Genomic DNA, 26,139 nt, shown 5'->3' with positions numbered 1-26,139 from the left:
TTACTGAATGGTAGGAAGCAGCCTAGGCCCCGCCTATCTCCACCTCCAGCCCCAACCCCGGGTGAGGACAGCAAACCACCAAGATGCCTGCCGTTTCTTTTTGTTTTATTAGTATATGCTTGCAATATATAATGATCGTATATAATGACTGGACTCATGGTGGGTTGTTGGTGCACTTACCTACGTAATGCATCGGGGGTTTTTTGGTTCTTTGTTTTTGGGGGACAGGGTCTCACTACGCAGTTCAGGCTGGCTTTGAACTCACTTTTTAGGGCAGGCTGGGCTCGAACTCGTGACGATCCTCGTGCCTCAACCTCCCGAGTGCTGGAATTACAGGTGTGTACCACCACGCCCGGCTACGCATCTTAAGCCTTCCTACATCCCTACCACCACCTGTCCTCGCTCAGTCAACTCAGTCCTCTCGAGTGAGAGGCGGCCCGGAAGTGGGAAGGAGGGGCACCGCGGCTCCGTGACGCACTTCCGGCCTGGGGTGTTTGTTTTCTTTTCTCTCTAGTGGAGCTAGCCGATTCCGGCCCGGATACCTTCAGAAGGGTGAGCGCTTCGGGGGGCGGGGGCGGTTGGGGTCCGTCTATGAGAGCCTGCCACGGGGCTGGCCTCTCAGTTCCACATCAGCTCCTCTCACCAGAAGCCGACAGTTGGAGGAAGTCGGCAGATTCCGGAAAAAACTCGTCCTGGATCCTGACCTCCCAAAGCGCACGCAGATGGCTGCGAGCTCCGGGGTCGCCGCGCCGCTCCCGCCGGAGGAAGTTGTGGTGAAAGTGGAGGAAGACTCGCGCGGGGTTCTGCAGTCAGACGCGCCCGGGGCCTGCGCGGATCCCGAAAGCTCTCGGCGGCAGTTCCGGCAGCTGAGCTACCGCGAGGTGGCTGGACCAGAAGACGCGCTGAGCCGGCTTAGGGAGCTCTGTAGGCGGTGGCTGAGGCCCGAGCTGCACTCCAAGGAGCAGATCCTGGAGTTGGTGGTGCTGGAGCAGTTCCTGAGCATTCTTCCTGGGGAGCTGCAGGCCTGGGTACGGGGACACTACCCGGAGAGCGGGGAGGAGGCCTCACCGGCCCGGGCCGCGCCCCAGGTGAGGAGAGATTGCTGTGCTGGGTGGTGGGCGTGTAGCCAGATTCGAGAGCTAAGGAGCGAGTTTCCTTCTCTTCTTTCCTCCCTTATCACGTTTGCTGTGAACCTCAGGATGCACTTGAACGTTCGTTTCTTTCCTTAGGAAATTGGCTAGTAAGACCTTAGTCTTAAGCACCTATTACTGTCACTATTTGCAGCACACTCGTTTTCTCCTTTAGTGGGCTGTTCGCGACGTCAGGACGCAAAGCAGCTTCAGGTCCTTAATTTACTCATGCTAGAACAGCTGTTTCTCACCATTTTGAATGTGAAGGCCCCTATTTGTTTTTTAACTGTATGCTGACCGGCTCCCCTTTCCACATTGATGCTTTTTTTTTTTTTTGGTACTGGGGATCGAACTCGGGACCTTGCGCTTGCGAGGAATCACTGAGCTAAGGCCCCGGGCCTACACATTGATGCATTTAATTTTTCAATCTCCAATCATTTTATGTTCCCATGGTGAGTTTGTGGTGGCCTTTCAGCAAAAGCAGATTCAATATAATTATAATTCATAGAATACTGTTGAATTTTAAATTTTGTTTTAGATATTGGGGATTGAACCCAAGGCTCTGTCAATGCGTTACATCCCCAGCCCTTTTTTATATTTTTATTTTGAGCCAGGGACTCAAGTTGCTAAATTGCCCAGGCTAGGCTCAAACTTGTGATCTCTTCCACCTCACAGAGTGCTGGGTTTGCAGGCTTGTGCCACCAAGCCCGGTTTACTATTGGACTTTACCTAAGGGTTACTTCAGTGAAAGACAGCCACTGTACCTAATTTTGTGCTTTGTGGTACTTGTCATTTTATCCCACTTTGCTGCTGCTTGACCAAAGCCAAAGCTAACTAGTTTTAGTCATCACAAACATACCTTGCAGAAGTTGAGAATCACATACATATTTAGTGATATGGTATTATGACATTAGCAGAAATGTGCGACCTTGGTTCATTGCCCTAAGTCAAGCTTTACACTAATGTACATACTTCTACATGTAATTCCATATAATGCCTCCACTGAAAATTAAAAAAGGACGTTACTATATAGGTATTAGCACCATTCAACAGCTGTTCAGACTTCTCCAAATTTGGTTTTAAAGGTGAGAAGAGAAGAATATCTTTGGGATCAGCAGCTACAAGAGTGAAAGTGAGCAGCGGTGCATATAAACCAAACGTCGTTAATATTTGGCATTAGCATATGGCCTTGTGTAGCAATTTAAGACACCATCTTGTAGCTGAAAAAATACCATAGTGATGTCATCCCCTCCTGTTTTAAAAATGAATATGAGGGCTGGGGATTTAGCTCAGTGGTTCCACTGCCTGCCTTGAAAATGCAAGGTCCAGAGTTTGATCCGCGGTACCAAAAAAAAAAACCACAAAAATGAATGTGAGGTGCAGAGAGATTTAGTTAAACAGTTATTTAAAACAGAAGAGTGCTGATCTGGGAGTTAGAAGATCCGGTTTCCAGCAACCATATCTTTTGTGTGTGGGTGGTGGTGGTAGTGGTAGTACTGGGGATTGAATCCCACTTTGCTGCTGCTTGACCAAAGCCAGAACTAAGTAGTTTTAGTTATCACAAACATACCTTGCATAAATTGAGAATCACATACACATTTAGTGATATAGTATGAGCTACACTGAGGTACATCCCCAGTCCTTTTTGAAATTTTTCTTTTGAGATGGGGTCTTGCTCAGTTTCCCAGGTTGGGCTTGAACAACAGATGGCCATTTCATATTTCAGCCATGTTCAAAGACAGTTTCTCTGCATCAGCACTATGGTCACTTGGGCCAGTAACTCTTTGTTATGCAGGGCTGTCACTCAAAAAGTTTGAGGCGGGAGGATTTCAAATTCACTGCCAGTTGGGCAATTCAGTGAGACCCTATGTCCAAAGAAAATATTTTAATTTTCAGATTTTGGAATAGTTCAGAGTCTGGGGTTTTGGTTTAGAAATGCTCAACCAGTAAAGTCTGGGTAAATATTCCCAAATCTGAACAGCTCCAAAATCTGTCCCAAGCATATCAGATAGAGGCTACCTGACCTGTAAATATACATGTAGACACAGTAAGTAAGAGTTTGTGATCCTCACTGGAAACAGCTCACTGACAAACATCTCCCTCACCAATTTAGAACCTTCCCTTTCTAAGGATTATGGCTTTCACGTCTGTGAGTAGTCAGCTGCTTTTTTTTTTTTTTTGGTGGTGGTGGTGGTGGTACTGAAGATTGAAATGCAGCGCCTTTGCCCTGAGCTACATCCCAAGCTCCCCCGCCCCTTTTATTTTTTTGATTTTTTGAGACAGGGTATGTATTCCAAACTGTCCTTGAACACTCTGTGTACCCCAGGCTTGCCTTGAACTTGAGGCAATCCCTCCTACATCAGCCTCCTGAGTGCTATGATTACAGGCATGCGCCATCACACCTGGCTTTCTTTTTTTTTCTTTTGTTTGGGTCTTACAAAAGTAGCTCAGGCTGGGTTTCAGCTTTTGACTTAGGAAAGTCTCCCAGAGTGACAGGATTACAGCTATACACCACTATGCCCCCAACTCAAAAGACCATCGGGTTGGATAATTATCTTACTGTGAAATGGTCCTGGGAAAGGAAAGAAAGTTTTTCTGAGCACCTGCTATTGGTAAAGTGCCCATTCTTTCAGATGTTTAGGTCTGTCTCGCTTATGAGGAAACAGCATTTCAGGGAGCCAGCACTGGAATGTGGAACTTTCTGGTTGTATGTTTTTCTTCTATATCTTTCCATTTTGGTAAATCAGAGATTTAACTAATATTTTGCTCCTCAAATCAGTGTAGATAGTCCACAGAAAAGCTGTTCAGAGTTACAAGACTGTTGTTCACTCCTCTCTTTGGTCCCTTCAGAGTTCCCCAGTAAGTACAAAAATTGTTAGCAAGGATGGTGCAGCCATGGTTCGTGATTTTCAGTGCCTCCTCTTTACCTCTTGAGTCTGCCAAATCCTCAGACAAGTGAGTGGTAGTGCTGTCCAGGAATAGCAGGAACTGAATGGGAATCTCATGTTGTTCCAGGGATTGGTGACCTTAGAGGCTGTGTCTGTAACCTGGGAAGAGTGGGAGCATCTGGATGCAGCTCAGAGGGACTTCCACAGGGAGAGTTCGCACAAGGATTACCAGAGCATGGTCCTGCCTAGTGAGTGCTATTATTGTACTGGTTTATAGGGTGCGTGTTATCTGTGAAGGTCTGGGTTCACCTCCATCCCTGTGTCAGTCTGCTGTGCAGAATCATGGGCCAGCAGGCCCTCTCTCTTCCCTATTACTAGGTGATAGAGCCACCCTTTTGTTGCATTCATTTTTAATATTTCTACATAGAAAAATTATTTCATTCACTTATTGGTACATTTTAGATATGCATAATGATAACATTCATCATAGGGTATTTGTACCTGTACATGATATATCTTGCTGCTTCTTTTTTCCCATTCCTCTCCCCTCCCTTTGACCCATTCTCCCCTCCTTATTAAGGCTGTTTCCCTTTTTTCCTTTTTTTTCTTGTCCTTTCTCCCACCTCCCTCCCTCATTCGCCTTCTCATCAGAACATTTTCTTCCTATTTCCCAACATGTATTATAAATTTTGGTCCTTACTTAAAGTTTCAGGTTGTCACACCAGAGAAACACCACAGTATTTAAACGTGTGTCCAGTTTATTCCACTTAACAGTATGGTCTCAAGGTCCATCTATTTAGCTAATTTAAACTTTTTTTTTTTGGTACTGGGGATCGAACTCGGGACCTTGCACTTACAAGACAGGAGCTAGAACCACTGAGCTAAATCCCCAGCCCCAATTTTAATTTAAATTTTTTTGGGGGGCGGTGTAGCTAAAAATGTCTTAAGTGTATCTTTCTTTTGGCAGAGTAGTGCTCCATTGTGTAAAAAAACCACATCTTCTTTATCCACTTGTCAGTTGATGGGCCTTTAGGCTGTTTCCAAGATTTAACTAATATAAATTCAGCTGCTATAAAATGAGTGAGCATATATCACTGTGGTATGATACTTTCAATTATTTTCCCAAGAAGGGGAATAGCTGGGTCAAATGGAACCTCTAGTTTTAGTTTTTTGAGGAATCTCCACACTGATCTCCACAATGGTTGCACCAGTCTACACTCTCACCAACAGTGGAGGAAGATTCCTTTTCCCCACAGCCCTGCTACCATTTGTTATTGGTTGATTTCTTAATACAGTGACCCTTGACTTACAAACTCAGTGTGTTCTCGAGGGCTGGTTATAACTCACGTTGATCAATTGAAGGCTCAGGCTCCTTTATACAGCCTTAAAAGCCTCTCTCCTGTATAATTTTTGGCCATACTTTCTTCCAGGCACATCTCAGTGTCCTTAGACATTGGCTCAGGATTTCTTAGATAACTCCACACAGGGAAAGATGTTGTAATGTTCCTTCCAGAACTTTTTAAGGGTTAAATCTGTATCTGAGACCATCTTGAAGCACAAGCAGCTGGCATTCAGGTTGTAATTCAAGACTTTGGTTGTAAGTAAAAACTAAAATTCTGATTGTAGCCCAAGTTGTTCACATGTCAGACCAGTCATAACTTGAGGGTCTATGGTAATAGCCATTCTTTCTGGAGTGAAATAGGATTGTTTTAATTTGCATATCTCAAGTGACCAGTGATGTTGAACATTTTTGCATATATTTATTTGTTGTCTCTTACCAGAGACCCCTTAGAGCCAGAATTAAAGAGCCAGAGATGGGGAACTGGGGTGACCAGTGCTTGAGCAAGCAAATGCTTAAGCATGCAAAGGCCCTGAACAGCCAGAACCATTGATGTTTATTGGTGACACAATCATTAAGTTGGGGTGAGAGGACTAGTGTAGAGGCTTCATGTGGTTTCTAGGGATACTGCCTGCTAATGCAAGCAAGGCTTGTAAAAGAAAACACAAAGCATTCTTTTTTTTTTTAATGCTGCATTTCTTGGTTTTATTAAAATGCATATTTTTAGCATTTTATGGTAGAATTTTACACTTGTCATTTACACAAATTACCAGCTTCTGCTTCAAGTCTTTAAAAAAATTCTAAAAGTTCAGCCCATGTGCAGCACAAGAATTTGCAGAACTGCTTTACATTATACACACTATTTATTAAAGAAGATACAAAATTATGGCTTGTAGTTTTAGGTGAATACAAGAAACTTCAACCTAGACATACAGGGTTAACATTAATTCTCAAATATAAGTCTGTACTTTTGTGTTGTTCTCTGAGATGTGAATACCAAAATCCTAAGAGATTTTATTTTCCTTTTCAAAGGAAAATTGACACATTTCTTGTAAACAAGCCCTTCTCCATTAGCTTAATCTTTCTTCCATTTTATGCTCCCTCCCATGGTGCTGGACACTTAGTGTCATCCTACAAAATCAAGGATGGGCCACAGACAGCTCCTCTCCTGCCAACATCTGCACAGCCAGACATTGACACCAATGTCTGCTACACTTAGTTCAGCGTGAAGTAACACTTTGGACCCTTGTTTCTCCTGCTCTTTTTACCAACTGCACAGCACCACAGCATCAGCCTGTGTTGTGTTCCTGACAAACTGCAGCCAGGAGCAGTCAGTGTCCAGCCTGGGCTAAAGCTCCACAAGAGAGCAGTTGTGCACGACACCCAAGGTTCCATCCTAGGCACCACAAAAAATTTAAAAAGAGAATTTCCCAGTACCAAGAAAACTCTTCTAAATCTAACACACCCCCAGATTGCTCAAGGAGCTTTCTCGATACTTCTGCCTACTCTTGTCCAGCATAATGGAGACGGTAGTTGTACTTTCTTTTTTTTTTTTTTTTTTGGTACCGGGGATCGAACTCGGGTCCTTGCACTTGCGCAGCAGGAAGTGAAACCACTGAGCTAAATCCCCGGCCCCAGTAGTTGTACTTTCTAAAGAGTTAGGAAGAGGCAATAAACAGGAAGAGAACTTTTCTGCTCTTTTAAAAGATAATTTCTATCACTGTTTTCTCTAGTTCCCTAATCATCTTTTGATACCTAATTGTGTATGGATGTATACATATATATTTAATGAATTATCCATCTTTCACTCATTGTCAATCTACAGCCAACTCTTTTTTTTTTCTTTTTTCTTTTTTTGGTACCGGGGATCGAACTCGGGTCCTTGCGCTTGCACAGCAGGCGGCGAAACCTCTGAGCTAAATCCCCGGCCCTAGCCAACTCTTGATTACCTATGAGAAAAGTGATATTTACTATCAGTGAATTTTTTTTGGCGGTACTAGGGATTGAACCCAGGGCATCATGTTCACAAATGCTCTAACACTGTGTACATCCCCAGCCTTTTTTTACCCTTCTTTTGAGACAGGTTCTCCTTAAGTTGCCCAGGCTGCGCTTAAACTTGTAATCCTTTAGTGTCAGCCTCCCAAGTAACTGGGATCACAGGTGTGTGCTGCCAAGATGGCCAGCATGTTTTCTTTTTCTGGTGTATGTGTGGCTTTTGAGACAGGGTCTTGCTGTGTAGCCCAGGCTGGCACTTGTGACCTACTGCACAAAAGTGCACATGTTACCTGTGCTGGACAATGCCAAGAAACATAACATACTGCAGTAGGTGAAAGAGACAAAGCATTCTTGTGTTAGACTGGGAATGGAATTTGGGTAAGAGTTACTCTAACATGGGCTATATGTTCTCTGTATGCTTTGGTCAGATTCACTTAAAATAAGCCAATTGCTTTTTTTTGTTGTTTTTGGTACTGGGGATTGAACTGAGGACCTCAAGCTTGCAAGGCACTGAAATCAATTGTTCTTAACTTGGAGTTAACTGTTAACTCTTTACAGCCTGCTGTGGGCATAATCAATGGGACAGTCTCCCACAGTTTCTACATCGTCATCTGCGAAGTGTCTATTCATTTCAGATGCCCATTTTTGGGTTGGGTCTTTAAATTGGGGGAAGGGAATCTGACTTTTTGAGTTCTTTATATAGTCTAGATTTTAGTCCTTTGAGGAACAGCTGGTAAAAATTTCTTCGCATAATGTGAGCCTTCCCTTAACTGTAGATGGTTTCTATTGCTGTGCAAAAGTGTTTTAATAAGATGCGACCCCAGTTGTTGATTCTTTGTGCTATTTCCTGTGCAATTGGGGTTTTGTTCATAAAGTCTTTGTCTACATCCAAGTCTTTAAGAGTTCTACCTATTCTATATTCCACCAGATTTAGTTAGTTTCTGTTTTAATATTTAGATCTTTGGCCCATTTTTATTTTAATTTAGTGCATGGTGAAAGATATGGGTCTAGTTTTAATCTTTGGCATGTAGAAGGCCAGTTTTTATAGCCTTATTAAAAAGGCTATCGTTCTTCCAGTGAAGGTGTTTGGCTCCTTTATCAAAGATACGGTGGCTAAGTGTGTTTAGAGTTGTTTCTGCATCTTACGTGTTCCATTGATCCTTGCATCTGGTTTTTTTGTGGGTACATGCTGTTTTTGTTGCAGTAGCTTTGTGATATAATTTCACGTCAAGGATTGTGATGCCCCCTGCCTTGCCTTTGTTGCCTAGAATTGCCTTTGCTGTACTAGGTCTCTTCTGGTTCCAAATAAATTTTAGGATTTTTTTCCCCTAATAGTGTGAGATATGCTATTGGTATTTTGATCAGGATTGCATTAAATCGATATAACAATTCTGGAAGTATGGCCATCTCACTATATTGGTTCTTCCTACCCAAGAACAAGGGACATCTTTCCATTTTCTGATATCTTCTTCAATTTCCTTTTTTCAGAAAACTGTAGTTTTCAATGTAGAGGTCTTTTACTTCCTTTGTTAGGTTAATTCCTGCGTACTTTATTTCTTCAGATGCTATTGTGACAAGTGCTGTTTCCCTAATTTCTCTCTCAGTGAGTTTGTTGTGTAGAGGAATGCTATTGAGTTTTGAGTGTTGTCTTTGTATCCAGTTATACTACTCAATTTCATCATTAAATCTAGAAGTCTTTTGGTGGAACTTTTGGGGTCTTCTATGCAGAGTATCATGTCATCTGCAAATAATAATTTAACTTCTTCCTTTCCTATGCTTATTCCTTTTCTTTCTCTTGTCTAATTGCTCTGGCTAATCTTTCCAGAATTATATTGAATAAGAGTGGTGATATTAGGGCCAGGGTTGTAGCTCAGCAGCATCATGCCTGCCTGGCAAGCTCAAGGTCCTCAGTTCAATCCCCAGTACCGAAGGGGGGTGGGGCGAGTGGTGATAGTGGACATCCTTGTCTTGTTTCTGATTTTAGAGTGAAAGCTTTTGGGTTTTTGTCCATTTAGCATGTTGGCTGTGGGTTTGTCATAGATGGCTTATATCAGATTGAGATAAACACCATCTATTCCAATTTTCTGTAGGGTTTTTATCATGAATGGGTGTTGGACTTTGTCAGATGCTTTTTCTACATCTATTGAGATGATCATAATGGGTTTTGTCCTTGGTTCTGTTAATATGGTATATTACATTATTTAATTTGCTTATGTTGAACCATCCCAGCGTCCCTGGGATGAATCATACTTGGTCATGGTGTATAGTCTTCTTAATGATTTGCTGCATTCTGTTTCCAGTATTGTGTATTTATCACATAGGTTTATCAAATCTTAATATCTGGCCATATTGGCTTCATTTTTTTATTTTCCTAAGAAATAATACAGTACAGCCATAGGTGAAGCTTGATGTACTCTCCCTAAAGTTGATCCCCCTCCTGAGAGGTAACCAATATCCTAAATGTATTTATGCATATTTTTATACATTTTATATTTTTCCCATATACATATAACTAATTTATGTATCATTCCTATATGGTTCTTTTTATTCAGCATTACATTTTCGAGATTTATGCATGTTGATGCATGAATCTGTCTTTTAGAACCTGTGTATTTCATTGTATGAAAACTCCAAATTCAGCTGGGGACGGTAGGTCATGCCTGTAATTCCAGTTCTCTAGGAGGCTGAAATAAGAGGATCACAAGTTCCATTCTAGCCGGGCATCTTAGCAATTTATAAAGACCCTGTCTCAAAAATATAAAAAGGGATGGGGATGTAGCGCAGTTTGAAGGCCCTAGTTTTGTTTTGTTTTGGTACCAGGGATCAAACTCGGGTCGTTGCACTTGCAAGGCAGGCGGTGGAACCACTGAGCTAAATCTCCAGCCCAGAAGGCCCTAGTTTTAATTCCCAGTACTGCCCAGAAAAACCCTCCAAACTTGATTTATCCATTCTCTTGATAGTGTCCAGTTTTTCACCATTATAGTGTAACACTAGTGTTCTTGTGTACACTCCCTCTCCCTGTATTCATCTATGGGAGTTCTGAAGAGACTGCACAGTATGTAGAGGTATATGCCTATCTTGCTGCCAAAGAGCTTATCAGTTTCTGTGTCTAAAAGCCATATATGAGAATTTCTCTTTTTCTGCATTCTTTTTAACATTTAGTGTTATTGCCTGGTAGCATTACATCTTCGCACTGTAGCCTTGAATGCTTCTTTCCATGTGTTGGTCCAAGTCACTGCTCTCATTAGAACCCACAGTGGCACCTATTTCACACAGGGTAGAACCTGTTGATCTATAATGCCTGACTGATGCACCAGTGATTGACCGCTGTGCACACCCGTTCATGCTCTGCCCTTTCTTCCCCTTGTCCCCTCTGCTGAAGTCAAACTGCTTTGCTGCATTGGCCTCCTTGTCTTTATACTACCTGTACTATACATTCCCTTTGCCTGGACTATCCTTCCACTGGATCTCTACTGGACAGGTTCTGACTTGCTTCAGGAGTTTGCTCAAATCACTCTTTTTCAAAACGAGGCCTGACCTGACTACCTTACTTAATACTGCAGTTTGCCTACCACAGTTCCACCTTTACACTTCTGATGCCTCACTATGTTTAGGTTTGTCCATGCAGTACGATGGGCAGTAGAAGATGTTGCCAGATATTAGCCCAGTATTCCTGGACTTCCCAAATGTATGTAACTATGAGTTAAATGAGCCTCTATTCTTTTTAAATACCTTCTCAGGTATATTGTTACAGCAAAGAAACTAAATTAAGATAAATGGCTAGATATTCCAGTTTAGAAATGATTTTGAAGCTAGGCTTGTTGACACACATCCATAATACCAGCCCTGTAGGAGGCTGAGGCAGAAGGATCCCAAGTTCCAGTCCAGCCTGAGCAACTAAGTGACTTAGACTCTCTGAAATAAAGGGCTGGCGATACAGCTCTGTAAAGGCCTAGGGTCCAAGCTCCAGTATTACAAGGGAAAAAAATCATTTTGAAGGTTGGCTGCAGTGACACACATCTGTAATACTGTTTACTTGAGAAGCTGAGGCAAGCCTAAGCAATTTAATAAGACCTTGTCTTTGAAAAACAAAACAAACTAAAAAGGGCTGGGCTGTATATAGCTCAGTGGTAGAGTACTTGCCTAACTTGTAGAGGGCCTTGGGTTCAATCCCCAAGACAACTAATGATTATGATGATGATGAGATGATTTTTGAGGAGAGTGAATTTTCGTGCTCATTTACCATGCTGCTGTTGAGAAACCCTGAAGCCATTGTATTTTATCTTTGGTGTATGTGTATATATTGTATATATGTATATATTTTACATTTTCTGTATCCTAAAATGTTTTGACATTTTAAAAATCTCTGTGGCTGGGGAGAGACTGGGCTTCCCAGGACTAGCCAGTTCTTAGAAACAGTGAAGAACTCACCTAGGAGCAAGCCTTTGCTGTCCAAACTAATTCTGGACCATCTTCCCATTTGGCCCAGGCATTCTTGGAAGCACCAGTTCCTATGCCCCAGACATCCCATGTCCAGGCATCAGGCAACAAAGAATCACCCTTGTGGTTTAGAGAACTGCTGAATTATTTACATTAGTTGTTGCCTGTTCAACCTGCTCCACTGTGTCTTTCTTTTCCTTCTTACCCAGTAAATCGTGGATAGCTGGGCATGGTGTACACACCTGTAATCCTAGCACTCTGGGAAACTGAGGCAAGAGGATTCCACATTCAAATCCAGCCCACACATCTAAGTCCCAGCCTGGGCAATTTAGAGACTCAGAGACTATATCAAAATAAGTAATTTAAAAACTGCTGGGGATATAGCTCAGTGCAGAGGCCTTAGGTTTAATCCTCAGTGTCATGGGGTGTTTTTTTTTTTGCCTCCTGGCCACCTCCAGTGCTTTCCTCTGTGGCCTTGCAGAGCAGCATGGCATGCCTCCCGTCTTAAGAACTTAGAGTTCAGAAGAAAAAAAAAAAAGAATTTAGAGTTCAGGAAACTGTTTCCCTGAGCCTGTCCTATCACATAAAGAATGTAGGAGAGTATATGATCTGTCTATTTTGTATGGAGGCTTATAGGATCTTTTCTTTATTCCTGGTAAAATGAAATTTAACAGTGAGTGTGGCTCAGTGTGGATTTTTTAAATTCACTGTTCTGAGTAGTTGGGCCTTTACCATGTACAGTGCATGAACTATTTCATCTTACTGTTTTATCTAACTCATCTACTTTTATGTCAACTTTTCCTTTTCTCCTGAAATTTCTTGTAGTTGGCTATATCCCATTTCCTTTTTTTTTTCTTGCTTTCTGAAACATTTTCTTAGCTTAATTTTCCAACCCTTTTGCTGAAATATTTCAGCTATTATTTATGCTTTCATGAGCTTTTTCTTATTCTTTGTTTTGTTTTGTTTTGGCTGTTTAGACAGGGTCTCACTATGTAGTTCAGACTTCCCTCCAACTTACTATGTATCCCAGGATGGCCTGGGATACTCTTGGTAATCCTTCTGCCTCAGCCTCCCAGTTGCTAAGATTATAGGCATGTGGCACCGTGCCCAGATTTCTTATTCTTTAAATAGTTTTATATCTTCCCTTTCTGCCTGAGAGCAGATCCCTGTTTTGAGAGCTAATCATTTGGGACCCCAGCAGGAAAAAGTGCATTGAAGATCCTGTCTTCAGACATTAAAGGCACCAGTGATATTTTATCTCCTCATGTGAATAGAGAAATCATTCATGGAATAAAGGATATACCCCCTTTGGGGGGCAGTACCAGGGGTTGAACTCAGGACCTTGCACTTGTGAGGCAAGCACCACTGAGCTAAATCCCCGGCTCTACTGCCTTTCTTGACAGCCCTTTCAGAGGTACCTTTCACTATAGTGACTTACCACAGTAGCAGACTGGAGCCAGGGAAGAAGAGGTGGGTTGGTGGGTGTCAGCACAAGGATAAAAGGAAAGATAATGTGGAATTGCAAGGGTAAGTATGAGCACATCAGACAGATTAAAATAATTTCACGTAAAAGAGTTTAAGGACAATACTTAAAAGGGAACTTGGGAACTCTGTTAGCAGTTGCTTATTTCACTCCTGCACAGGGATAAAATGGCAGCAGTTTGTATTTTTATGTTTCAGGTTTGGAAACTAGAGCTGAGAATAAGGAGTTGATTCCAAAGCAAAAAATTTTAGAAGTAAAGCCCCAGCCATGGCTACAAGAAGTGTCCCAAGGAAAGGGGCCCCGGTTTTCTGAGTGTGGCAGTACCCATGAGCACAGAGTAGAAAAGCAGCCAACAGACTTCATGTCACTGAAACACAAAAATTCTGAAGAGCAAGGACTCACCACCATTTCAAATCTCAATACGAATGGTTCCACAGAAAGAGTCTCTAAAAGTAAGGAATTTGGGAACAGGGCCAGAAGTTCCAGCTTTATCCTTGTTCAACACAACCAGACTGTGTCTAGGTCCATTGATGGTAAAGAACACGGGAATAAGCACAAACAAAGTTTAGATACGGTGAAATGTCACACAGTAAAAACTCACAACTCTGTTGACAGTGGAGACAGTGTCCCTTGCTCTGGCCTTTTTGAGACCCAGACGCGATTCTGTGAAGAAAGACCTTATAAATGTGATAACTGTGAGAAGAGTTTCAAACAGCGTTCAGATCTCTTTAAGCATCAGAGAATCCACACTGGTGAGAAACCCTATGAATGCCAAGAATGTGGGAAAAGCTTCAGTCAGAGTGCTGCCTTAATTAAACACCAGAGGACACACACAGGTGAGAAGCCATATGCGTGCCTGCAGTGCGGGGAATGCTTCAGACAGAGCTCACATCTAAACCGCCATCAGAGAACTCATGCTGGAGAGAAATACTGTAAATGTGAGGGATGTGAGAAGACCTCACATTCCAGTGTCTTTAAGCCTCAGAGACTCCATAATGGGGAGCGACGCTATAAATGTGAGGAGTGTGAAAAGAGTTTCAAACAGAGCTCAGACCTTTTTAAGCACCAGAGAATCCACACTGGGGAGAAGCCATATGGATGTTCTTTCTGTGGGAAAAGCTTCAGTCAGAGTGCAACCCTCATTAAACACCGGAGAACTCACACTGGAGAAAAACCTTATAAATGTCTGGAATGTGGGAGATGCTTTAGACAGAGCACGCACCTTATCCGACACCAAAGGATCCATCAAAATAAAGGCCCATGACTGATATGCTTTTGTGCAACCTGTGTTTTGTTTGCTCTGTTTTTGGTTTCCTTGTCCAGAAACTCCTCTGGCATTTAGGTATTCCATTCACACATGGATTGTATTTTCTTGGGCATCCCACATGATAGGATTGGTCTGACTTGAGTTTAGGTATATGTAGAGTATTTCAGTGAAAGAATGAATAAGTAGAGTCCTCCAAAAGATGAGGTGGTTACTTGTAGGATGCTTAATGATAAGAGCAAGTGCTGATACGTGGCCAAATTCCCATCCCTGTCATTGTCACTCCTCCTACCTTTGCCTTTGGACGAAGTCATGCCCACTTGTTACTTCCCTCATAATTTATTTTGGTCATTTAGAAATATCATTGATGATGGAGAGGATTTCAACTACTTCATAATCCCCAAAACAGGTAAATTTCAGCACATATAAGAGGCACTACTTTTTACTTTTTAAGAAAAATTTGAAGGGCCTCTCTTTTATTCCCATTCCAGTTCAGTTTTATAATTTGATTTCATCTAAAAAAAAATCACAATATTTAGTTGCTGTCATTATTTTCTACAGCCTATTGAATAGGGTTCATTATTTGATAACTTTTGGTTTCTGAAAAAGGTCATCACTAAACCATTCACCAAGTTGTGCATATAAGGATTCTTGTGATTCCAAAAGCCTAAAGCATTTTTTTTTTCTGTGAGACTTCTTACTGTGAGGGATGTAAGGGTATGCTTCTGCAGGATTTCCTTGGGGTCTTCTAAATCACTGAGGACAGAAAGTCTGGTTCTTGTTATTGGTTCAGCTTTCCCATTGCTGGGAAGAAATGCTTGAAATACACAATTTAAAAGAGGAAATGTTTTATTTGGCTCATGATTTCGTAGGTTTCAGTTCGTGGTTAGATGGCTCCAAAGCAGAAACATGGTGGAAAGGCATGGTAGAGTGAAGCTGCTTACTTAATAGCAGTGGAAAAGTGGAGCACAGGGAAAGCACACCAGCAAAAGATACACCCTCCAAAAGCACACCCCCAGTGACCCCTCTCCTCCAACTGGGCCCCACTTCCTAAAGGCACATTCAGCAATAAACATCAGTGGATTCATCCACTGATGAGTATAATGCACTGTGATCTAGACACCTCTCCAGGATTTTCTTTTTTTTTTTTTTTTTTGGTACCAGAGATTGAACTCGGGTCCTTGCGCTTGCAAGGCAAGCGACAGAACCACTGAGCTAAATCCCTGGCCCATCTCCAGGAATTTCTTAATCCAGTCAAGTGGGCAATTAAGGTGAACTAGCACAAGTGGAGTTAACTAATGTAACACTCTATTCATAGAACGCGTCCACATTTATTCTACCATTTGATTTCCAAGCAACCCTCTGTGTTAAGTAGGAACCTATGCCACCCCCATTTACGAAGAGACAGGCTTACATTTGACACAAGAAAGCAAGTGATGACAGTTTGTACAGTCAATGTTAGCTTCCCCCTTTACCTGAGTGTGTAGCTCCCACCACACAACTCATTTACTCTGTGCCCTTATCTCCTGATGCCTACTCCAGCTGGAGCCTCTGCAGTGGTGGGCAGTGGTTTCCAGTGGTAGCAACAGAGGGTCAGAGGGTGTCTACACACACACACTATGACAAGGAGTACCATCTTTGAGGTTTCAAACTTGATCATTCCTTAACATCCCAGCTACACCCCTGTGACCCAGTGAAGGAAAGAATGGGGTTGGCTTTATTGTCCCTATTGGGTTTAATTGTAGGCACACAAGGAGAACTTACCTCAAAATATTTTTAGGCACAACTGTTTTCTGAAAGAACTCAGGTTACGGCCTAAATCTACCTAATCATCTTTCCCATTCGCATGCAATACCAACAAGTATTGCATCCAAATTCTTTTAGAACCTTAGTGTTTTTTTAAAAATAAGGTTAAACTACCTTGTCACAGTGTGTGACCATGGCTGTGTAGATGACAAGAAACATTACTTGGAGATGAGACTTTAGTTCAGTCACCAAGAGGACCCAGAGTGCTGCTATTTCAGCATAAGAGAGCTTCAGGGAAACAGCAGCAAGCTGAGCCTCTGCACTTAGTTATTTGTACTCAAGGACATGAAAACAAAGTAGAAGGAAAGCATTTGCAACATATTGTTGAGGAGTTCTAGCCAGGTGGGGTGGTGCAATACCAACCTGAACTCCATAGCAAGACCATGTCTCAAATGAAAAAACAAAACTTGTTCAAACTTGTGATCTTTCTGCCTTGACCTCCCAGACCTCAGGGAATAGGGCTGGAGTAGGATGGTTATGTGACACATGTTGACCTAGTTTATCAGGGCAGAGGGAACGCAATGGCCAAAACAAACTTTTAATTCTGCTTACTGTTGTCCTGCAGATTCTGCTCTAAACTCAACCATTCCTGGAGTCCTGACCTATTGTCCAGAAAGTCTTCCTTTTTCATATTCACTTCAAACACTCCTTTAACCTGAGACTTCCCACAGCATATTATTGGGTATTTGGGAAAATAACAGGGAAAACATTTACTCATAATCCTATCAACCCTAATCTATCATTTGGAACTTTGGGGTATGATTTTATTCTAGGTAAATTTTTATAAAGTAATAATAGTGTTTATATCTTAAAGATTTTACACAGTTGTAGGGAACAGGGAAAGGGGACGTTACTAGAACCTCTGCAGTGAGTCCTAGTCTCCTGTGAGCCACGGCAGCACAAGGTGGATTAACTTACTATACAGGAAAGGTAGAAAAAATGAGACTTGGAGAAGAAGCTGAGCTTTGGGCCTGATCAGTGCTGCTCTGGACAGCAGAGGAAAGCCCCGGAGCTGCTGCACCTTTTATTCAGTACATCAGCAGAAACAAATGTAACAGATGACTGGAGAGCAGGAGAAATTCCTAGATCAATGAGGAACTATGCACATGAAGATTTTGTTCCTCCCAGGATGTCTTCAGCTGCTGTAATCTGGTCCTGGAGCATCACAGCATCAGCGGATCGTTGAGGTCTCAGTTATGACCAGAGACCAAAATGGATTTATGTCTCATAGGTGGCCTGTAGGCAGGAGAACTAGGCCTAATCAAATGATTTTTCCCCAAAATTATGTAGCATTGCTCCCGACACACAGTCATCATGATCTTTATACTTAACGGCTGCATTATCTTCCGCCAAATGAATGTAACACTTAGATCTTTTTCCTTTTATTAGTTCAAGCATTTCTGATTTGCAATTGTTTTAGTGTTTAATTTTAATACAAATATGGCCAAAAATACTTCATAAGTCTTGTCAAGAAGACATGCTTTTTCTAGTCTAGTAGAATATTCTCCACCATGAAACCTGGACTCCTTTGACCAAGGATATACACCTGCACTGACTGAATGGCTAGTTAAAGTCTCTCCAGTAACAGAGAACAATGGTCCACCCACAGACCAAATAGCAAAGCCCAAAGGTGAGCTTTTCTTCCACGTTACCTTGTTTAGGGGGTTAGTTTGGAGCTCTTGTTCTGCCAAGTGTTAAACACCAACATTTATCAACCTTGGCATTGCCAGTCTGAACTCTTGGTCTAGCTTCTTGAGGAAGGTGGTAAGCATATCCTTGCATTCTGGGCCTTCTTGGAATGGAGATACCCTCCTGCCAAGCCAGGTAAGATTCCCTAAATATTTGGGGTGCCACTTGTTTTTGGAGGGCAACAAAACTCCACCTGCATCTTCTTAGTGTATCAGCTGGGCCCAAGAACAGTGACCTAAGATTCATAGGAGAAAACCATACCAAATATACATAATGCAGCATATGTGTGTGTGTGTTACTAGGGATTGAACACAGGGCCTTCACACAACTACATCCCCAGCCCTTTTTTGAGACAGGGTCTTACTAAATTGCCCAAGCCGGTTTCAAACTTGTGATCTTCCTGCCCTGACCTCCCAGAGTGCTGGGATTACAAGTGTGCCCATCTTGCCTGGCTACTTAATGCAGCATTTACAAGGCTTAAGTAGCTTCATAAGGAGATGAAACAAGCAGTTCAAACAGAGAAGCAGTATAAGTGAAGAAGCTTAAAAGATGGTTATTTTGGCAAGGTCTGAATTCCATCCTTTTTTTCACGTGGGAATTTTATCTTGTTTTAATACAGACCAAAAAGGTCAGAGTGGGGCTATTTTAAGAACCTCTCACTCAACCTCAGTGTGTCAGAGTGGTGTTCTTTTAATTCCTTCACTTTGTCATTCTCACTGGAATTTTAAAATTTTTTCTCTCTACCTTCACTGCTTATAAATTAAAAAAAAAATTTTTTTTGACATTGGGGCTTGCTATGTAGTGCAGGCTGACCTTGAACTCGTGGTGATCCTCCGGTCTCAGTTTCCTCTACTAGGATTACAGGCATGTACCACCATGCCTGACTGAAATTTTTAAATTTTTAAATTTTATTTAGTTTTGGCTTTTTGAGACAGCGCCTTGCTATATAGTTCAGGCTGGACTTGAACTCACTATGTATCCCCGAGTGGCCTCAAACTCACAGAGATCATCCTGCCTCAACCGCCTGAGTGCTGAGATTTTAAAAAATTGTACATGCTGGGTAAGAAGTCATAGGATTGGTCAGGGCAATGAAATAATAAAGAAACCAGGAATGAGTACTATGAGAGTTGAATTAGCAATTTTTAATACAGACCTAGGTCAGTGTTGAGGATATCAAAGTATATAGTAAAACTTTGAATTACAAGTAACTTGTTCTGCACATGTTTTGCAAGATGAGCAAGAAATCATTTCTAATAAATTTTAACTTGATAAATGAGTAATGTCTTGCAATAATTAGTACATGATACCGAATATGACATGATCACCACTGAGCCAATGGTTCTCTCTCTCCCTCCCTCCTGTCTCTGCCCCTCCCCTCCCCTCTACCTTCTACCCACTCATATCCTGGGTGATCATCTCCCAACGGCAAGAGGTTATGGAGATGCTCTGCAGATGTGGAGGAGAAGAAGGCCAAGGAATCCTTCCCTCCAAATGAGATTAAGGAGATGTGCAAAATGTAGGAAAATGCAAAATTTTGTGGAAAAGCACCACCCCAATAAGGCTGTAGCAGTGTAAGCAATTAATCTGTTTGACAACAGTGCAATGTCACATTTCTGCAAAAGCAAGTGTCATTGGATAGGTTCCTTGTTAAAGTTCCATGAAAAGAAAAAGATTCCATTGAGCTGATGCATAGAAGTCACCCTCATACCAGCCACGAAGGTTTTCAAAGGTTAAGTGCAGGTTATTTTTCTTTATATTTTGTATTTTCTTTATTATTTTGTATTACAGTATTATAATCACTTATCTGAATATTTTTGGGTTATGGAATGAATCACCAGAATTTCCATTATATCCTATAGGGAAATTCACCCTTTTTTTTTTTGGTACTGGGGATCAAACTCAGGACCTTGCGATTGTGAGATAAGCAGCGGAACCACTGAGCTAAATCCCCAGCCTGGGAAATTCACTTTTGATATACAAGTGCTTTCAATTACAGGCATGTTTCTGGAAAAAATTATGCTCACAAACCCAAGGTTTTACTGTAATTTCAAGTAGATTTTTTGTATGGATGAGCTCTAGAGAGAAAAGTTCAGTCAGCTCAACTTATTTAACTTGTCAGAATGTGCCTTGAGTAACTAGAAAGAAAATGGATGTGGGGCTGGGGATTTAGCTCAGTGGCTTCGCCACCTGCTGCGCAAGTGCAAGGACCCGAGTTCGATCCCTGGTACCAAAAAACAAAACAAAACAAAAAAATCGAAAATGGATGTGGCTCTTAGAAGATTCATGGACACTTTTCTTTTTTTTTTTTTTTTTTGGTACCAGGGATCAAACTCGGGACCTTGTGCTCACAAAGCAGGTGGCAGAACCGCTAAGCTAAATCCCAGCCCTTTTTGTCTTGTTTTGAGACAACGTCTCACTGTGTAGTTCAGGTTAGTCTTGAACTCACTAGCCAGGCTGGCTTTGAACTCACAGTGATCCTCCTGCCTCAGCCTCCTGATTGCTAGGATTACAGGCATGTGCCACTACACCCGGCTCATGGGCACTTTTTGAGTACAAGTAGTTTATTTGTTGTGGAGGTGTTGAGATATTGGTAGGGGGACATAGAAGGGAGAGAGAAATAAGACAATGTATGGTGCATGACTGTATATGATTCCAAGGACACTCTGGAAACAGTGTAAATAAAACATGCTCCACTGACAGTCCACCCAAGGGGCGAGGGCAAATCTGGTACTTACCAAGTTCCCATCCATGACTGGTTGAGCACCCGGGATCTTGCTACCCTGCGGGTTATGAGATACAGGCCTTGCATGGCAGCTGAAGCACACCAAAGGGCACAGGAAGGGCACAATAGCACCTGCGACAAACACCAGCTCAGAATCTAGTAGAATCTAGTAACATGCTAATCTCAGTTTATGCACAAATTTACCAATTCCTAATACCTCCCTAGTTACTAGTGAGTCACTCCTTTTGTTTTGTTTTTGAGACAGGGTCTCTCCTATGCAGTCCAAGCTACCCTGAACCCACTGTGTAGCCCAGGCTGGCCTTGAACTCGTGATCCTCATGCCTCAGCCTCCTGTGTGCTGGGATTACAGGTGTCTACCACCATGCCTGGCCTTTTTTTTTTTTTAATGACTATCCATTAGCAGATTGTTTTACTGTATAACCCAGAAAAGGCATACTTAAATAATCCAAACTGCCTAATGGGTCTTGGCCTGGGGGTGCACAGAGCAAAGCTTGTTCCTCTCCTGCTTTACTAGACTGGAGGGAATGAGGGTGTAGGAGGTTCACGAAAGAGTGGACATACAACCCACTACACTCTTAAGCCTTTGTTTGGTACCAAGGCGTTGGCGGAACAGGTGGCTGAACCACTGAGATAAATCCCCCCCTTCCCCTTTTTTTTGACACAGTGTCTCACCCGGCCACTATTAGGTCTTTTTACATTTTTTTATGTTGGGGATTGCATCCAAGGTGTTGCCCAGGTTAAGCACAGCTCTGCCGATGAGCTACAAGCCAGGCTTCACTATTAAGCAATTCTTCACTACAACAGGAAAAGAGTATCCACAGGAAACCCACTTCGTTTCTATTTATCACCTTTCAGGAAACAAGTCAAACGTACTGGCACCAGGTAAGCTCTGGTTTTTGAATGGCACCTCTTCTGATAATATCATATAAATACCTGTCCCCTGTGAGTACCCTGATGCTCAGTAAAGCTTGTGCACCACATGAAAGACTTGCCACATACATCAGACTTGTGGAGTCTCTTGGCAGTGTGAATGATCTCATGTAGATTAAGGCTGGTCTTGAAACTAAGTTTTTCCGCATTCTTCACATTCCAACCAAAGGATTTTCCACATTCGTGGCACTTACAGATGTTGTTTACTATGAATTTGTTGATGGCTCCTAAGGGTGGAATATCTACCGAAGCCTTTTCCACATTCAAGGCATTTATAAGGCTTTTCTCCACTATGGATTAACATGTCAAATGAGGGTTGAATTCTGGCTAAAGGTTTTTTCACACTACATTGATAGGGTTTTTCTTTGCTATGAATCCTCTTATGTTCAACAAGATACGCAAGCTGACAGAAACACCTTCCACAGTCATGACAGTTATATGGCTTTTCTTGCAGGTGATATTGTTTATGGACAGTAAGATCTGACCTCTGTTTGAAGCTTGTCCACATATGGAACACTCAAAGAGATCCTCTAAAAAGTGAATTAATGCTTATCAAAATTTGCCTTACATTTAATGACTTTTCCACATTCTCAGCATTCATAAAGCTTTGCTCTTTTAAGAATGTGCTCATACCTCAAAAACAGTGACCTGGGGTTGAAGGCTTTCCCATGCTTATCACAGATGCCCTCATCCTAGTACGGGTATTCTGATCTTGAATAAGGTCCAGGTTTTGAAGGAAGCCCTCATTGTATCCAGTACCACTAGTAGTGTTACTGTCCACAACTTCATTACATCCCTGTAAGTTTTTCGAGAGTTTCTTGTCTGTTTCCTGCATTACCAGTGATAACTGATATGACTCTAAATCTTGAGAAGTTTTCTGTGATAGAGTTGGCTTTTTCATCTTGAACCTAGCTTCAGGACCTAGCCAAATAAAAAGATATAAATGACCTGTCCACTGCAGAATCGAAAAAAGGAAAAGTAGCTAATGGCCTGGGACAACAATCAAATAAAGCTAAGACTGCTGACTTGTTTACATAATCCTATTCAAAGGGCCAAAATTCTGAATTCCATAAGATTCTCCGTTGTCATGAGAAAGAGCTCTTGTCATCAAAAACCCACTTTAAAAAAGCACAAAAGTGTGCCAGATACATGTGAGACAGAACCATCACCATTACCGAAAAAATAATGTACTTTACTCACTCAGCAGTGTCTCAAATGTAGGAGAGGTGGCATATTATATTCTAGATATGTATGCTTTTAATACTTCTGCATAAAACAACTCCTTAAAAATGGAGGAAAAATAGAAGAACCAAAAGGAAGTGGGTACAAAAGACATCTCTATAGAGATGTATCTCAACTGGGGGCGATTCTGTCCCCAGGGAGAGGGGGTAGCATCTGGAGACATTTTTGGTTGTCATGACTTGGGGGCTTCTGCTGGCATGTAGTAGATGGAGGCCAGGGACACTAATCCATACCCAGAGTGCAGAGAACAGCCCCCCACAAGGAAATAACCAGCCTCAAACATTTAACAGTGCTATGAGTGAGAAAGCTTGGTGTAGAGAAACGGACAAAGGGCTGTACTAGCAAAAAGGACATGGAAGTAAGACAGGGGATACATGAAGAAACACTGAGGGAATATGAAAACAAGGGATTAGTGAAAGGGTCGCCGAAAGGAGGAGCACACAAATGTTCAAGCAGCAAGCCTTTATTGGGACAGTCTGCCAGGCTGACTTACAAAATGGAGACCAGCAGCCTTATGAGCTGAGCTGGAGGCTTACATGGGGTTTTCCAGGTGGGAGAACACGTAGTCCCTTGTTGGGGGTGGGTGATTGCGGTTAGAGCATGAAGCAACAAGTTTTGGTTAGGCCACGAAGTAACAGGTTCCAGGAAGTCCCTGTCTTACAGGAGCATCTGGTCACGGAACCGGTGGGGCAGAAAGTCTCTAACTAGGAGGGGTCATGTCTCAGCTATGCGGAAAGTCCCTGTTCACAGGACGGGGGGGGGGGGGGGGGGGGCTTGCTCTGTGGGGGCTCTGAAATACCTAACAATTAGGACCTAGTATGGGGAGAGGATCACAAGGGTAGGATAAAAATAGCTGAGGGTGGTGACAGCTGTCACTTAGAAAACCTGAGACCACCTGCTTTGGAGAACCCCTTCATCCTGCAGCAAAGAGACAATGAGATTTTCAAACGAATTTAAATCCCAACTGTCAGTCTCACTGTTAGAGATATCTTAATCTTTTTATTTCTTCATCTGGAAAATGGGAGTGATAACCACCCTACCCTAAGGGCAGTAGGAATGCAGCAGACAATACATGCCAAATATCTGGTACAGTATCTGGGATACAGCAGGGATTTCACTGATGTGCCTTTCCTTCCTCCGCCTCACCCACCTGAGCAAGCACTACTGGCTGCCTTCCTATGCCCAGCATTTGGTAGATCCACCATCCATGGCTCATCCCAGTTCTCCAGCTGACAGATCACCTCAGGCTTGGGGAACTGAAATTCTACTCATGGGGAAGTAAATAGGAGATGACCAATAGTGAGTTACAGAGATGTCCCAAGGCTCAGTTTAACCTCTCTGGGTCCACAGTAGCAAGCAGAGATAAGGACAATAATCAAACAGGATGGGAGAATAGAAACTGACACCATCTGTGTGAAGATTTGGCAATCTTCATTAAAAGCCTAAACAATATTCATACTCTTGGATATGGTAATTACACTCTCAGAAATACAACCTAAGGAAAAATTAGAAGGATGAGAGCACCAGAGGTGTTCAGCACTGTGTTATAGTGGTGTAAAACTGGAAATTGCTAGGTGTTAATACGGAATGATAAATAAATTATAATAAGTCAATACAATGGAAGCATAAGTACTAGGCAGATATTTAAAAATCCATCTGTTCAAATATTAACATAAGAAACCACTCCCTATACATTTAAAGCAGAATATCAATCTTAATGAAGGCATTATTCAAGTACTGTACTATTTTAGAAAGCTGTATCTCTATGTGGACATGTATGTGTGAGTAAATAGAAAGAAGGCCCAACTAGGAAAAAGTAAGCTAAAGAGTTAAGAAGGGTTGTTTCTGGGCAATAGGCCTACAGCTGATTTTTATTATCTACTCTATTCATTGATAGATTATCCAAATTTCTGTAATAAGACTTATTATGTTTAGTAAAGCTAGTAAAATCTGTAAAGGAACACACTGATACATAAAAGAAGCACTTTCTGACATGCAAAATAGTATTCCTGAAATATTTAAGAAATCATTCAGTAATCTATAAAAAAATCATATTCTTTAATTCTAAAATTCCAGTTCTGGGAATATATCTTGGGAAATAGTCAGAAATTCATATAAAGACTTATAGTCAGGGGCCAGGGATTTAGCTCAGTGGTTCTGCCGCCTGCCTCGAAAGCGCAAGGACCCGAGTTCAATCCCTGGTAACAACAACAACAAAAAAAAGACTTAGAGTCAGAGACATCCATTGCAACTTTATAATATAGAAAATGATGAACACAAGCAAACCAACAAGCAAACACCAAGCCAAGCCAAATGCTTCCAAATGGGAAAACAATTAATTACTATAAATCATACAATGAAATTATCATTTACTATATTTATGGGAAAAGTGCTAATGTTATAATTTTAAGTTTATAAAGGATTACACAATTACACATAGAATATGCTCAGTCAGATACCGTATTTATTTTTGTTTTCTTTTATTCATTAAGTTCATTGGTAAATTTTAGGTATACATTATGATCGCATTCATCCTTGGGCATTTGTACCTGTACATGATAGATCTTGGTTCTTTCCAAGTCCTTTTTCCTCCCTCCCTTCCCCCTCCCCCTCCCTAGGGGGGGTGCTGCACCCTCACACCTGCACCCTGCATCCCTTGGAGCAGAGACCAGACGTTTGCCTGCACACTCCTTCTCTACTCAACACTGTGTGGGTCCAGGGGGTGCTTACATTCTCTGTCACATAACTAATCAATAGCAGGAAAGACCCACACCCATCTTGGAGAGTAGCAGCCTGAGGGCTGAGTGTGACAGGGCTTGCCTATAATGCCAGCATTCAGGAGACTGAGTCAAGAGGATGGTCATGAGTTCAAAGCCAGCCTGGACTACATAGTGAGACCCTGTCTCAAAAAAGGAAAGAAAAGGGCCGGAGATTTAACTCAGTGGTTCTGCCTCCTGCCTCACGAGTACAAGCCGGATACCAAAAAAAAAAGAATAAAGTAAATAAATGAAAGTAGCCTGAGAAAAAACAAGCAAGTATCTGCAAACTTTGGCCACAAGTGCGGAAAGTGAAGGAGGCTGTTAAGTGAAGGCACTGCAGTCCCTGAGATAAGAAGATTGGATGCACAAGATCCTGGGCAAGGTGGTGCTGCCTGCAATCCCAGCACTTGAGAAGCAGAGGCAGGAGGATC

At 42.0% G+C, this 26,139-nt stretch overlaps 1 protein-coding gene across 5 annotated transcripts in view; it reads left to right on the top strand.

Annotated features, from left to right (window-relative positions):
• Nucleotides 1–470: 470 nt before the first annotated feature.
• Nucleotides 471–26,139, top strand: part of Znf394 (zinc finger protein 394) — a 48,002-nt gene continuing 22,333 nt past the window's right edge. For 2 of the 5 annotated variants that reach the window (XR_002393382.2, XM_021254838.2), the window contains exons 1-2: nt 474–1,088; nt 4,146–4,266. Coding sequence is in view for 4 of the 5 variants with exons in the window: in XM_021254838.2 (XP_021110497.1) it covers nt 723–1,088; nt 4,146–4,266 (487 nt within the window). In the remaining variant the exon portion in view is untranslated. Of the gene's footprint in view, nt 1,089–4,145; nt 4,267–13,472; nt 14,546–26,139 lie in introns of those variants that run through there. The other 3 variants (XM_021254836.2, XM_021254837.2, XM_013070656.3) reach the window with 3 other exon arrangements.

Source organism: Heterocephalus glaber, unplaced genomic scaffold (assembly GCF_053883595.1).
Source record: "Heterocephalus glaber isolate CG9 unplaced genomic scaffold, H.glaber_assembly_v1.0 deba00001610, whole genome shotgun sequence".
Taxonomy (NCBI): domain Eukaryota; kingdom Metazoa; phylum Chordata; class Mammalia; order Rodentia; family Bathyergidae; genus Heterocephalus; species Heterocephalus glaber.
This window is presented reverse-complemented; position numbering and strand designations above follow the sequence as displayed.